We start from the raw sequence: 13,410 nt of genomic DNA on the forward strand, positions 1-13,410 counted from the left end.
ACAGACAGATGGACACACACACGCAGACAGACACATACACACAGACAGACACACAGACATAGACAAGTATGCTCAGGATCCACCCCTCTAGATAGCTTCCTCCTCCTTGGAGCGTTCTCCAGCTGTGACCCCACCCACCAACTGGCACACACAATCCCGGCCTGCCCAGCTTCTCTGGCGAAGTGATGGCCCCCGACTGGGGGTCTGGGCACTCAGTCCAGACCCAGGGGACACGGTCCCTCCCCGAGCTCGGTACAAACACGGTTCCCAGCTCCCCATTGTCACTCTCTGCACAACTGGAGAATCACAACCACGAAGCATTTCCACCAACCTAAGGGCCAGCAAATCAGGGGCTATGATCTCAGACCATCAGTACAAGAAGCAGAAATGTCAGTTAAACCCAGAGGGTAGCGAGGTTCTGGAATGCATTGCCTGGTGGATATGGATTCAGACATCAACGAATTGGACAATCACTTAGCTGAGTAACAAGGCAGAAACGTGGAGAAAGGGTTAGGGGCAAGGGATGGTGAGTGAATCTAACACGGACAGCTCAAGACAGCTAGTACAGGCTTGAGGGGCCGAATGGCCTCCTGCACTGTACTGTTCCATGAAGCTGCAATGCAGCCTGGCGACAGAAAGCTTTCAATCTTCACGACAAACTGAGAATTCATGTCACGATAACATCGGGAGTGAAATGTCTCAAGTAACACAGCAATTATCGTTGTGTGAGCACTGAGATGCAACGTTGCAAGTGGTGTTGAGGTTTTGTGAGACACTGGGAAGACCTATAGAATACTACATTGCTCACACTGGGAAAGATATTAACGGTCAAGGGTCGTGAGAAATACCTGCAAAGTGGGGGCGATATCGTTGGGAAGACAGAAGGTTGTGGGGTAATCGATCGGGTTTTTACACCCAACAACGGACTCAGAGAAAACTCAGCTGGACCTTTGTCGCCATGTGTTGTCAGTGAAGGGAATTATCAACTGAGGACAATGCAAACTGCAGAGAGGGACAAAAAACGAAGCCCTGACAAACAGGGACCTGAGAGAATGTGGAATGCTTTTACACAGTGGTTGTTAAGGCAAGGGTTACTGTTTCAAATGGAAGCAGGTGCTAAGATACATCAGGATGACCGCAGAACACTCTGGTTATGAGATAGCACAGGGAGAAAGGATCCAATGGCCTCCTCTTTAATTTCTCCTCACTCAACTCCTCTCGGGCATCTTTCACATTGACGGAGAAGCTGCAAACGCATCTGTTAAAACCACCAACCCACCAAACTGGATATTAAGACATCACAAAGACAGATACGATCCAGGTGTCGACAGACACAAGGGAACAGTTTGGGATTCATCGTGACAGATTGGTATCACGTGGCTGCTGCTGTTCCTGATCACCAACCTTCGCACAATTCCCTCCTTGCCTCACAATACACGTCTCAAAGACAAAAATTAGACAGATTTCACAGCAATTTTATCAAGGCGACATTTGAGTGGAAACTCAATGTCATGCAGTATCCGCTGGGACCAAAATGACTGAACTAAAGAAGGCAGCATTAAATAAAACACCAACAAGCTCCACACTCTCAGGACTCTCACTAAATGTCAGAGACTGATGATCAGATCCTCCTGTTTCACTGTTCACTTCTCAATAAGCAGCAAATTCAATCATCACCGTGTAACGTTCTTGATAAAGGTTGCAATCAAGACAACAGACACTCTTGGCTTGTGGGGGTACTCGCTGTGGACTGCAGAATGGATCTTTTTGGAAAGGACACTACAATAAATCACTTCAGCAATTCCAGGGCAGACATCACTTTCTTTCCTTCACGAACCAGGTCATTGAGATTCAACTGATAACCATCAGCCCAAAGAAACACGGTCAGGATGAAGCCAACAAACACAAACAGAAATTGCTGGAAGAGCTCAGCAGGTCTGGCAACATCTGTGAGCAGAGATCAGAGTGAGCATTGAGGAACAGTCACTGGACCCGAAATGTTAACTCTGATTTCTCTTCACGGATGCTGCCAGACCTGCTGAGCTTTTCCAGCAACTTGTGTTTTTGTTCCTGATTCACAGCATCCGCAGTTCTTTCGGTTTTTACGAAGGCAACAAACTCTTCAATTGATCGTTTCAAATCTGACATCAGGAGTTCTGCAGGTCAAGGAACTGGGATCAAGGCGGAGTTAAAATGGAGTCGAGCTGGAGTGAAGGTGGAGTCAAGTTCCTCATGAATAATAGGACAGGTTCAACGGTTTGCACTGCACGGTGTATAACAAGTCAAAATTCACACTGTGCCAAGTTGACAAAAAAAGCAAGTAAGTTTGTTCGGAGAGGTAGGTTTTAAAGTGCAGCTTGCTCCAAGTACATGAGTTTTAGGCAGGGAATTCCAGAGCTGGGGTGCAGGGAGCTGAAGGCACAGCTGCTGCCAATGGAGCGATGGCATTGTGAGTATAAACGAGGAGGGGCGAGAAGAGGTGAGAGAGGGCTGAAGCAGGGTGGTCACATGAAAACGGGGATGAGAATTTATTTTTAACTTTTATTTGCTGTTCATAAAACAAAGGTTTGATGTCCCTGTTCGGCAACAGCAGTTTTTCTGTCGTTGGTGAGAATGGGATTCGAAGGGATAGAGAAATTGCTTTGGGTGCTGTCGATGTGATGTACAGTGACAGAGGGATGGGGAGAGACTCTTTCCTCGTACAGTGCAAACCAGCCGATGCAAGAGAAATACACGTAGAAAATTCCTCAACTTCGTGAGTGTGCCATGGTGTCTGTGACTGACGTTGGCCTATGCACTCAAACACCATGACTCTGAACACAGTGACTGCCACCCTGCGAGTTCCTGTTGAGGACACTGACTTGGTTGAAGGGCCCGACGCCTGGATCACACAGGTATTTCACTTTACAAGCGTGTGGAGTTGTTCAGCATTCAGATTAAAATTCCACCCTCTCCTTGTTACAGGTTTGCAGGAACACCTTTGCTGGATGGATTTCAGTCGGGCTGCCAATTTCGTTCCTTGGTCACAGTCCCCCCTGAATAGTAACAGAGAGTTGGTGCCCCTGGGCAGGTGATCCTGAAAGCTGCATTCTCAAAGCTGAAGCTCAAGTTCAAATCCCATCCCGGCAGCTGGGGCATTTCACTCAGCATTGTCATCTCAATCTGGAATATAAAATCTGTCACGGTGAAGCTAAGGCCATTAAATTGTTATGATAGCCCATCGGATTTAGATAGTTTCAGGAAAGGAAACCTGGTTGTTCTCACCCAGTCTGGTCCACTTGTGACTGCAGACCCACAGCAATGTGACTGACCCCTCACTGTTTTCTTTGTTACTGTTTATTCGAACAGTGGATTAAGGTCACTCAGCACCTTCTCCTCAAGGGCACTCAAAGATGAGCAATAAATGCTGGCCCAGACAGTGATGCCTGTACACAATGGACAAAGGGGAGGGGACCACTCTATTGAGGTACGCAGCTGTCTGTTCAGAAGGCGCACACGTGGAGGTCACTGCTTGTGGAGCATCGCTCCAAGAATTTCTGCTATAATCTCTGAGTAATACAGTGTTCACCCAGTGTAACTCAGGTGGGAACTGTGCAGAGCATGAAGCTTTAATTTTTGAGGGGCGGCACAGTGGCTCAGTGGTTAGCGCTGCTGCCTCACAGCACCAGGGACCCAGGTTCAATTCCACCCTCGGGTGACTATACGTTTGGAGTTTGCACATTCTCCCCCTGTCTGCGTGGGTTTCCTCCGGGTGCTCCGGTTTCCTCCCACAGTCTAAAGAGGTGCAGGGTAGGTGAATTAGCTGTACTAAATTGCCCATAATGCCCAGGGATGTTTAGATTAGGTGGGTTAGACATGGCAAATGCAGGGGTAGGGGAATGGGTCTGGGTGGGATGCTCTTCAGAGCGGTGGCGTGGACTTGTTGGGCCAAATGGCCTGTTTCCACACTGTAGGGATTCTATGATCTATGATCCTCTGAAGATTCAGACAGACCTGAGCTGCCACCTCTGATTGGACAGAGGAATTCCCACGGCGACTACCCAATGAAGTGGCATTATCGTCCCTCGCTTCCTTTTGTGGAGACAGCTCATTAGGAGTTTTAATGACAGCGACTCTGCCATCTTCAACACAGCAGTGAAGATTGCCCATCACACGCCTACTCTCCAGAACTGATCAAATCAGAACCACAAGCTGGAACTGACACCTCGGGACACCGTTGCATCATCGACAGTACAAATCTGTAGGGAGCTAAAAGTCTTGCAAGGCTTTTTAAGGAAGGAAATGGAATTTCACTCAGAAACCTCGAATGGACTGGAGGTGGCTTCGTCCACCCCCACCCATGCTTCCAGTTAGTTGAGTAATTCGTCATCAAGTTTCCAGCTGTGGGTTCGAATCCTGCCTGGGGACTGTCCTGAGATTGCTATTTACAAACGACCAGCACCGAACAAGTGAAAACTGAATGCGCACTGCCGGGAACTCACTCTTGCATCCAGTCTGTAGGCACCACAAGGAGAGATTCTCCGTGGGCAGCAGGGAGAGGGCTTGAAGAGAGGTGACCTCTGCATGGAGAACAGTGGGGCGTCAGTGACAGAAAGACAGAATCCACGAATCTGGAAGGTGTACAGTGTGGTTTCAAATGGAGATGTGAATTCACCCACCATCAGTGAGTGACCATCAATGGGGAACACCTATTTGACATGTTGCTGCACGTTTTCAACAGAGCAAGGAACAAAATAAATTCATGACAAAGAGGTTGAAGTTGCTGAACATTTGAACACAGGGGCTCAAAAATTGAGCCTTTCCAGTGTCTCCTGTCACCCACAGGTTTGAGAGATTTAACACAAGGCCTTGTATTTCATTCTCAGCACCGTGCCAGTCATTCTCACTCCTGCTGGTTCCTCTGCCTGATTCAATCTTCAGCAGACCTTACTCTGAACACAACCCATTTCACATGCCAGCCAGAAAGCAGCCTTTGCACAGAGTTACTGCAGAATCCTGCATGCTGCAATCTCCTGACCCTGTCCCCATCATTCCTCAAATCCATTGCACCTGCCTTTCTCGGGTATCAGTCTCACAGTGTAATGGGGGAAGGGAAAGGAAGAAGCCCACACCCAGCAGGAAAAGGTAGCTCCTACCGAAAGGCGATATTCCTGCGAGGGAGGAGGCTGACCGTCCCATTGCACGGCTGGCTCAGGCTGTTCCTCTTGAAAATGATGAATCGATTTGTGTACGTCACCAGCAAGTCAAAGCCAAAGCTGAAACCAGTCCATCGCCAGCAGTACTGAGGAGAGGGAAGAGAAAGGAACGTTGTGACTCAAAGCATCAGGAATTTCTGCAACATCATGACCGCTGATAAATAGCCCCGTGTAGAGTTGATACCTTGACGGGGACGAGGGGGTACAGCACGGAGACTCAGAGGGGGCCACAATGTGCAGATTCCCCACCGGGTTGGAAGGGGGGTACAAGTGTAAACTCCCGGATCAGTGGGGGGGGGATCTGCACAGCATAGAGACTTTGTGAAGCTGACCCGGATTTCATGCACAAATAGCACGGCAGACTATTGATTAAAACACAGTGTTTGACGTGACTCAGACTCTGGGTGGACCACTCGAGGCACCACGTGCTGGATGAGCCTGGAAACGATTTTGAGGAGAGCACAGAATAATGTCAAGCTCCCGAAACTCAGTCTCAAGGACCTGGGTGCACTCAGGATCGTGTCCTGCTGACTGAGGGGGTGACTGCATCCAGGCTGGAACAATATGCCAAAAACTGACCATGTCCACAATCTGAGATGTTCCGAGATTCAGGATTTGGGGAGGACCAGGGCGATCAGTTTAAACTCCGGACAAGTAGGAATTTGGGTGAATCTTTCTTCTCCATGGATGCTGAGCCTCTCCAATACACCGCAGGGACGGGAAGGGAGTTTCAAATCTTTCACCATGATGTCCCATCAAAAGGTTTCCATCAAATAAGTGGAGCTGCAGGACAAAAATCTTCGAAGTCCTCCAAAAGTCGTGAACAAAATGACTTTTTTTTGGCAAAAAGAAAGTCAGTGTTTGCGAACACAATCTGGAATAGAGCAAAACCATTCCAATAAGCAAAAGATGACTGATGAGAATAAACAGGTCAGTTTGTTATCAGCTTCAAGGTTAATCCTGTTTCTGATTTTTGGCGAACAGCCCGACTTTAAGATGTGACTATACCTTTCGAATTGTTACCACATGAGTCTGCAAAGCCTGAATTTCACTTTGGAGACTTGGCTTCGCAGCTTCTGGCATCTCAAGTGAAGGAGCGGTTTGTGTTCTCCTTCTGTCCAATCTCCGTGTTACCTTCAGAATATCCTCAACACTTGCACATTCTGGTGAGCCAACAGCTCCTCTCCTCAATGGGGTGACTTTCAACTGGGAATTCTGAGTGGGTATGAGATATAGCAGCCCAGGCTAAAGATGAGCCTGATATTGTGGCCAATTACTCCGCAACGACTACATCAAACCCCCACATCCAACCCCTGACAATTCCCAAACACCAAAGTAACATTCTGTGAGGGCACGATCAATTTGAATGGAATCTAAAACCATACCCACCTGAAAAAGCCCCCAGTGGGACAATAAGCAAAGTCATGCACTAACACATCAGAAACGTCCAGACTCTCTGGGAGAGAGAACAGGAGACTGCGAACAGCTCACTCAGCTCATTCGATGGCCTCGCTGTCATGTCCGCGTCTAAACCAGCAAGGTCCTCCCCCGAGTAAATCTCTGTCCCAAATCTGACTGCCTCTGGAAACCCGCCTCACGTTGAGACAGTGGGGTTTCAAATCCTTCAGATCAGACACGTCCTCACTCCTGTTCTGGAGCAACTGCTGCCAAGGAAGCGACAGACAACGAGCCCATCGACACAGTCCGTGCATGAGGGAGTTCTCAAACTCGATCTGAAGTGACAGGAACAAAGGACACCAACAGCGGGGGTGGGGGTCAACATCTCCCTTTGGACACCCCAGTGGGATCCATCAAGGCTCAGGGTGTCACCGGCCAGAACAGTCCTTTTCTGAAGCGGGTTCAAAGCCAAGTGAGGCCCAGGAAGGAGTGGCTGTCAGGACCGGCATTCGAGTACTACGTTCCCAATCGGGAACAGAGGCTGGAAACTTTCATTTCACAAACAGCCAGAGGGAGAGAACTTTCTTGACAGTTTTGGTGAGGTTGTGAAATAAAAGCAGGAAGTTCAGGAGCTGAGAATTCTCCCCGTGTGGCACCGCTCCCCCACCGCCCCGATTTCCTGAACCCCTGCAATGACTCCTGTAAAATCTCACTTGCTGAGCAGTCAATCCAGCCTCTGCTGGTACAGCCACCAGGCACCAGGGGAATGACTAGTGAGGATTTGTCACAAGTTTACACAAACCAACCTGCACACATGTGCAGGGCCAGCAGTCAGACACTGCCAAAGTAGCACCCTGGCTGCAAATGGCATTGGAACCTCTCAACACGAACCCTGCTCATTCGTTCTGACTTTGCAGGGAGCGAAGGTTCAAAGGTCGCAGATCACAGTGAACATGAAACAAAAAAACAGAAAATTGCTGGAGAAACCCAGCAGATCTGGCAGCATCTGTGACAGAAAGAAACAAAGTTAACGCTTCAAGTCCGGGGACCCTTCTTCAGAACTGCTGAGTTTCTCCAGCAATTTCAGCTAGTGTCAGCAGGGTACACCTCTGATCAGAAATTTGTCAGCACCCCCCCAAAAAGGTTGGAGCAGACGACCTTTACTGACCGCTCTGTTGCGGAGGGGCAGGGGAAATGCTCTTTGCTCCAAGGAGACAGACGCCAGCTCCTCTCATCGCTCCATGTAACGGCTATCCTCCATCCCTGTGTCCATTCCAGTCAGTCTCCCCACCTTAAAACTTGCAAACGATATCACAAACTTGCACAACGATATCGGAGTTGCTGCGGCAGCAGCTAGCAGCTGGGGCTCTGGGTAGCGACAGCAGAGACGGCAACGTTTTTCCCATCCATACCAATGACCGGAAATCTCTCCCGTTCCGACCGACTGTCGCTGGACGTGCAGGTTAATCCTGAATCCTGTTTGGCCCCGTTACAGACACACTTCCACTGGCCACCACGTCCTGGTGTAGGAGTCCAACACAGAGCTTCTGGCCTCGAGGCAGCGAAATGACCCACTGCACCAGGAGACTGCTCCCAGTCTCGATCCGAATGAATCATATTGTCTCAGACAGAACACTGCTCTGCACGGCAATCCCTGGAGAATACTTCCTCCCAATTAAGACACAACCACTTACCAATAATCAGTGCATTCTGTCACAAAGCCAAGTGCATCTCTGTGCAGTCAGCATGCCATAAATTCCTATGCATTTCAATCTTGCTGACAAGTCTATTATGTGGGAGTTAATCAAACAGCAGCTGCATTTCCCTCATCAGTGCAATCTGGTTCTTCATCCAGGAACTGGATTAACACAGCCAAACATGATTTACCCTGAATAAATCCATCGTTCAATTCATTAGCAGTGAGATTAATGAGCGCAAATGGGATCATTCTTTTTTGAAAGGGGTTAGGTGACTATCTTAAGATGCAGCTTTGCACAGGATCATCGGGTCACTTAAAGAGAAGCAACGTTCTGTCAGCAGCGGTCCCAGGTCCTGTGAAACAAGAAATAGGGACAGCAGTATCCTTTGGGAAATATCCCTGCAGCACGCTGTTTGAACAACGCACTCAAAAAAGGGTCTGGAGACCTTCAGAAGTAAACCATTTCATTACATACGAATGCAAACAATTTCAAACATGTACCCTGTCACAAACATTTCACCTTTCATGTTTACCATTCAATTCTGGGCTCCCTGCTATAGATGTGGAACTTGAAAGGGTTCAGAAAAGATTTACAACAATATTGCCAGGGTTGGAGGGTTTGAGCTATAGGGAGAGACTGAATAGGCTGGGGCTATTTTCCCTGGGGCGTCGGAGGCTGAGGGGGTGACCTCATCGAGGATTATAAAGTCATGAGGGGCATGGATAGGGTAAATAGCCAAAGTCTTTTCCCCGGGGTTGGGGAATCCAAAACTGGAGGGCACAGGTTTAAGATGAGAGGGGAAAGGTTTAAAAGGGACCTGAGGGGAAACTTTTTCTTGCAGAGGGTGGTGTGTGTATGGAATGAGCTGCCAGAGGAAGTGCTGGAGGCTGGTACAATTACAACATTTAAAAGGCATCTGGATAGGTATACGAATAGGAAGGGTTTAGAGGGATATGGGCCAAATGCTGGCAAATGGGACGAGGTCAGTTTTGGACGCCTCGTCAGCGTGGATGAGTTGGTCTGTTTTTGTACTGTACAACTCTGTGTACAAAACTCAAGGCCAAGTGCAATTGAGCCAGTGATAAATACAACAGGCACTTGAGCAGAAACCTGTTCCCCTGGAGACTGCTGGGGATGTGCAACTCTGCGTCTCAGGCAGTGTTGGGTATGGACTGAAAGCGAAGGTGGGTAAACACAGGAGGGAGCTAGGAAGAGAAGGGGATGCTGAGCAACTGAGAAAAGGAAGATAGGAGGAGGCTGGAGTATAGTTTACCCAGTTTTGGATTGTTATTTTATGTACTCAACAAAGCACTGGTAGCAGATAAAGACCAGCTCCTGATAGTTTTCCACGTCTGTTCAGAAAGGGTTCTTTCCTACTTTCTCAGTACTTACATCACCATCTTTCGCCAGTTTTCTTCCACACCGCATGCTGCAGACTTCAAACTGTTCCTTGTTGATTTCCTTTGGACTGGAAAGAGCGAATACGACATGTTCAAATCTCTTTCAACTTGTTTAACATCAATCAGCCAAGACAGTGAAGCAAAAATTCCAGTGGACACTCCTGTATCTACCAAGGGAGCGCTGCACTGTCGGAGGGTCAGTACTGAGGGAGTGCTGCACTGTCGGAGGGTCAGTACTGAGGGAGCGCTGCGCTGTCAGAGGGTCAGCACCGAGGGAGTGCAATCTATCTTTTATACTCAAGCCAAATGCCGTATGAAATATTCCATGCCGGTGTTGTGGAGAAGGCAGAAGAGTTTGTCCTCTATCTCCATCACTCAAACACATAACCTTCTCATTGTCAAAAGGAAATGCAATGCTGACGTATACTGCCAAATTCTTTGGGGATGTTTGTGGAATTCTGCTGTGAGGGAATTGACTGCAGAATCTCCGAGAACAGTGACCATACTTCAAAATAAATCAATAGCTCTGACACATTTTGGGACATCTCAAGGTGGTGGATTCAAGTCTTTTGAATTCTTTCTTCTTTTGACAGGATGAAGCTGGCAAAGGCAAAGTTACAGCAGGATGTGGACAGGGATGAATGGATCCAGAGGCTCATCTCTCTGAAGACTGTGTACCGTCGTACTGTAGCTTTGCAAACACTTTTGATCAGTCTCTGGAGAAAACCTTGCACCAATTATGGGCATCAGAGGGGCTTGAATTGAGATGCTTGAGGACTGACCTAAGTCTGGACTAACGTTTCGTCTTTACTTTCAGGAGCCGTCAGATTGTGAGAAACCACAGGGTACACAGCCACCACACTGTCATTACCCAGACTCCCTGTCAAGTTTGGGGTACGTGGCTGTGTGATCTACCCTATATCTGTCTAGAGATTCAAAAGTCTGGGTGTGTAGGTGCACAGCTGTGTCAGGTCCGTCATGACCACGTGTTTTTAAAGCCCATGGAATAGGGGGCCGTGTACTGACACGGACAGAGAACTGACTGGCAGACAGCAAACAAAGACCAGGAATAAACGGATCATTTTCCAAGTAGCAGGCAGTGACCAGTGGGTTGCTGTAAGGATCAGTGCTGGGACCCGAGCTATTCACATTACATGGTCTTGATTTAGATGACGAATCTCTCCCAATGTACAGACGACACAAAGCTGGGATGAGCAGTGAGGAGGATGCAGAGATACTTCAGTATGATTTGGGCAGGCTGGTTGAGTGGGCAAATACATGGCAGACGAAGTGTAATGTGGACAAATGTGAGGTCATCCGGTTTGGGAGAAAAACAGGAAAGCAGATTATAAGCTGAATGGCGACAGACTGGGAAAGGGGGAGATGCAGCGGGATCTGGGTGTCCTTGTGCACCAGTCGCTGAAGGTAAGCGTGCAGGTGCAGCAGGCGGTAAAGAAGGCAAATGGTATGTTGGCCTCCATTGCGAGAGGTTTTGAGTACAGGAGCAGGGATGTGTTGGTGCAGTTATACTGGGCCTTGGTGAGACCACACCTGGAAATATTGTGCGCAGTTTTGGTCTCCTTTTCTGAGGAAGGATGGTCAGGCTGTGGAGGGAGTGCAGCAAAAGGTTTACCAGGCTGATTCCCGAAACAGCAGGACTGACATATGAAGAGCGATTGGATCAGTCAGAACTATATTTACTGGAGTTTAGAAGAATGAGAGGGATCTCACAGAAACTGACAGATTCTAGCAGGACGAGACACGGTAAACACGGGAAGGATCTTTCTGATGGCTGGGCAGCTGAGGAGAAATATCTTCCCGCACAGAGTGGATATCTCTACCTCAGCGAGTGGCTATTCTATGTTTTCAAGGAGATAGAATCATAGAACCTCTACAGTGTGGAAGCAGGCCATTTGGCCCATCGAGTCCACACTGACCCCTCTGAAGAGCAGCCCACCCTCCTACCCTATCCCTGTAGCCCAGCATTTCCCATGGCTAACCCACCTAGCCTGCACATCTTCTGACTGTGGGAGGAAACCCACGCAGACACAGGGAGAATGTCTGCGTGGAATCTGCACAGTTACCTGAGGCTGGGATTGAACCCGGGTCTGGTGCCCTCAGGCAGCAGGACTAACCAGTGAGTCACTCTGTGTTTCCCCGATAGATACAGTTCTTCAGGTTAAAGGGGACTAAAGGGTATGGAGAGAAAGCAGGAACTGAGTTGGATGTGACAGCAGTGATCAGATTGAATGGCAGGGCAGGCTCAAAGGGCTGAATGGCCTATTCTTGCTCCGATTTTGAGTTTCTGTCTTTTGGCGCTGAATACCCAGTTACTGAGACCTAGCAGTGAGTAAGCTATCAGCTGGTCAGTACATGCAGGAGCAAAGGTTTTGGGAAGAGACACTGGTGCCTACACTATCTTTACATCACCTTGGATTCACCCCCATCTTCCGAAACTCCCCGAAGACTGACCTGCACTGCTTAGACTCCAAGCTGCTTCAGCTCTGTCTGGCTGTCAAGGTCCTGTCTCCCTTCAACAGTGGATATTCCCAAACCCTGGAAGCTCACATCATTCAGACTGTGACAGAGGTTCGGCTTTCATAAAAACAAGACAACCCTCAACTCCATTTCGAGGAAAGAAACCAAGTGAGATCACCTACCCCAGGTCATTGTCCTGTTCAGTCCTGAGCATGGAAAACCACTGCTGCCTGTATACTGTCGAGAGCCAGCCTGGCAAAGAGAGCTCACTGTTAGGTTCACAGTCACAATGTCAGCGAGAAAAAGGGACAAGGCAAGTAATGTCGCACACACACATCCAGCTGACCCCTTCCAAGGCCTTTTAAATGCTATAGCATTGCTGTGAAGCCAGGACACATGACACGACTGAACATCTCACCAGAGAAATTCCATGATCTCTGCCAATTTAACACCATGTCAAATAACACATCGATTGGTGCAAGACAAGAACAATCCAACATTTCCATTTGCAAAGTCACGATTTGTCTTTGAATGCTGAAGCTTGGGTTGTCCCCAGCTTAGTGCAGCAAGATCAAAATGACACCAGTGTCATCTATCCAAATGCTCAAAGATGAATTCTGATTTTTGAATCGTTTTACAGAGCAGGCGGCTGGGCTGCATTGCAGCGCAGAGCCAGCAATACCACGGTTGTAGGATCGGGGGCTCCTCAAATACATTGCCAATTGTCAACCACTCAGCCGAGCTGAATTGTAACCCAAACCCAAGGCAGGTTGGACCTGCTGGTCCAGAGATAGGGACACTCTTACTGGATTCTCAGTGTATACAGCCAACACACAGAATTGAACTGATGGCGCTCAAGGCAACAGAGGGCTCACTTACTTGATGGGATAATCATATCTCGTTCAATAATTTTTGCAGATATCAGGTCATTGATGACATACTGAAGGCGAACATGACTGAAGACACCAGCGAACCTCTGTCCTTGTTCAGAGTCCAGGAAGCTACTGTAACTGCAGCTCTCTGTGGGAAAGGATAGACAGACAGACATATCACCTTCATTCAACCAGTGCCTCTCTCGTCTCAGTCAGCAAACAGATTACAGAATGCTTTCAGCACAGGAGCCCATCGTGTCAGCTGTGGCTCACAGCAGTGGCACCTCACCGAGTGCCGCTCGGCCCACGTTTTCTCTGGAAGCCTGCACCTTCTTCCTTCTCGAGTCATAATTCAATTCTCCCTCTG

The 13,410-nt window shown here is 48.4% G+C and overlaps 1 protein-coding gene across 1 annotated transcript in view; it reads right to left on the bottom strand.

Moving 5' to 3' along the window:
• The window catches only part of gmcl1 (germ cell-less, spermatogenesis associated), a 63,749-nt gene that overhangs the window by 3,746 nt on the left and 46,593 nt on the right, over positions 1 to 13,410 (bottom strand). The window contains exons 9-12 of the mRNA XM_020522231.2: positions 13,051 to 13,191; positions 12,354 to 12,423; positions 9,686 to 9,761; positions 5,136 to 5,281 (exon numbers count right to left, since the gene is read on the bottom strand). Of these exons, the coding sequence (XP_020377820.1) occupies positions 5,136 to 5,281; positions 9,686 to 9,761; positions 12,354 to 12,423; positions 13,051 to 13,191 (433 nt within the window). The remainder of the gene's footprint in view (positions 1 to 5,135; positions 5,282 to 9,685; positions 9,762 to 12,353; positions 12,424 to 13,050; positions 13,192 to 13,410) is intronic.

This window comes from Rhincodon typus, chromosome 40 (assembly GCF_021869965.1).
Source record: "Rhincodon typus isolate 14 chromosome 40, sRhiTyp1.1, whole genome shotgun sequence".
Taxonomy (NCBI): Eukaryota; Metazoa; Chordata; class Chondrichthyes; order Orectolobiformes; family Rhincodontidae; genus Rhincodon; species Rhincodon typus.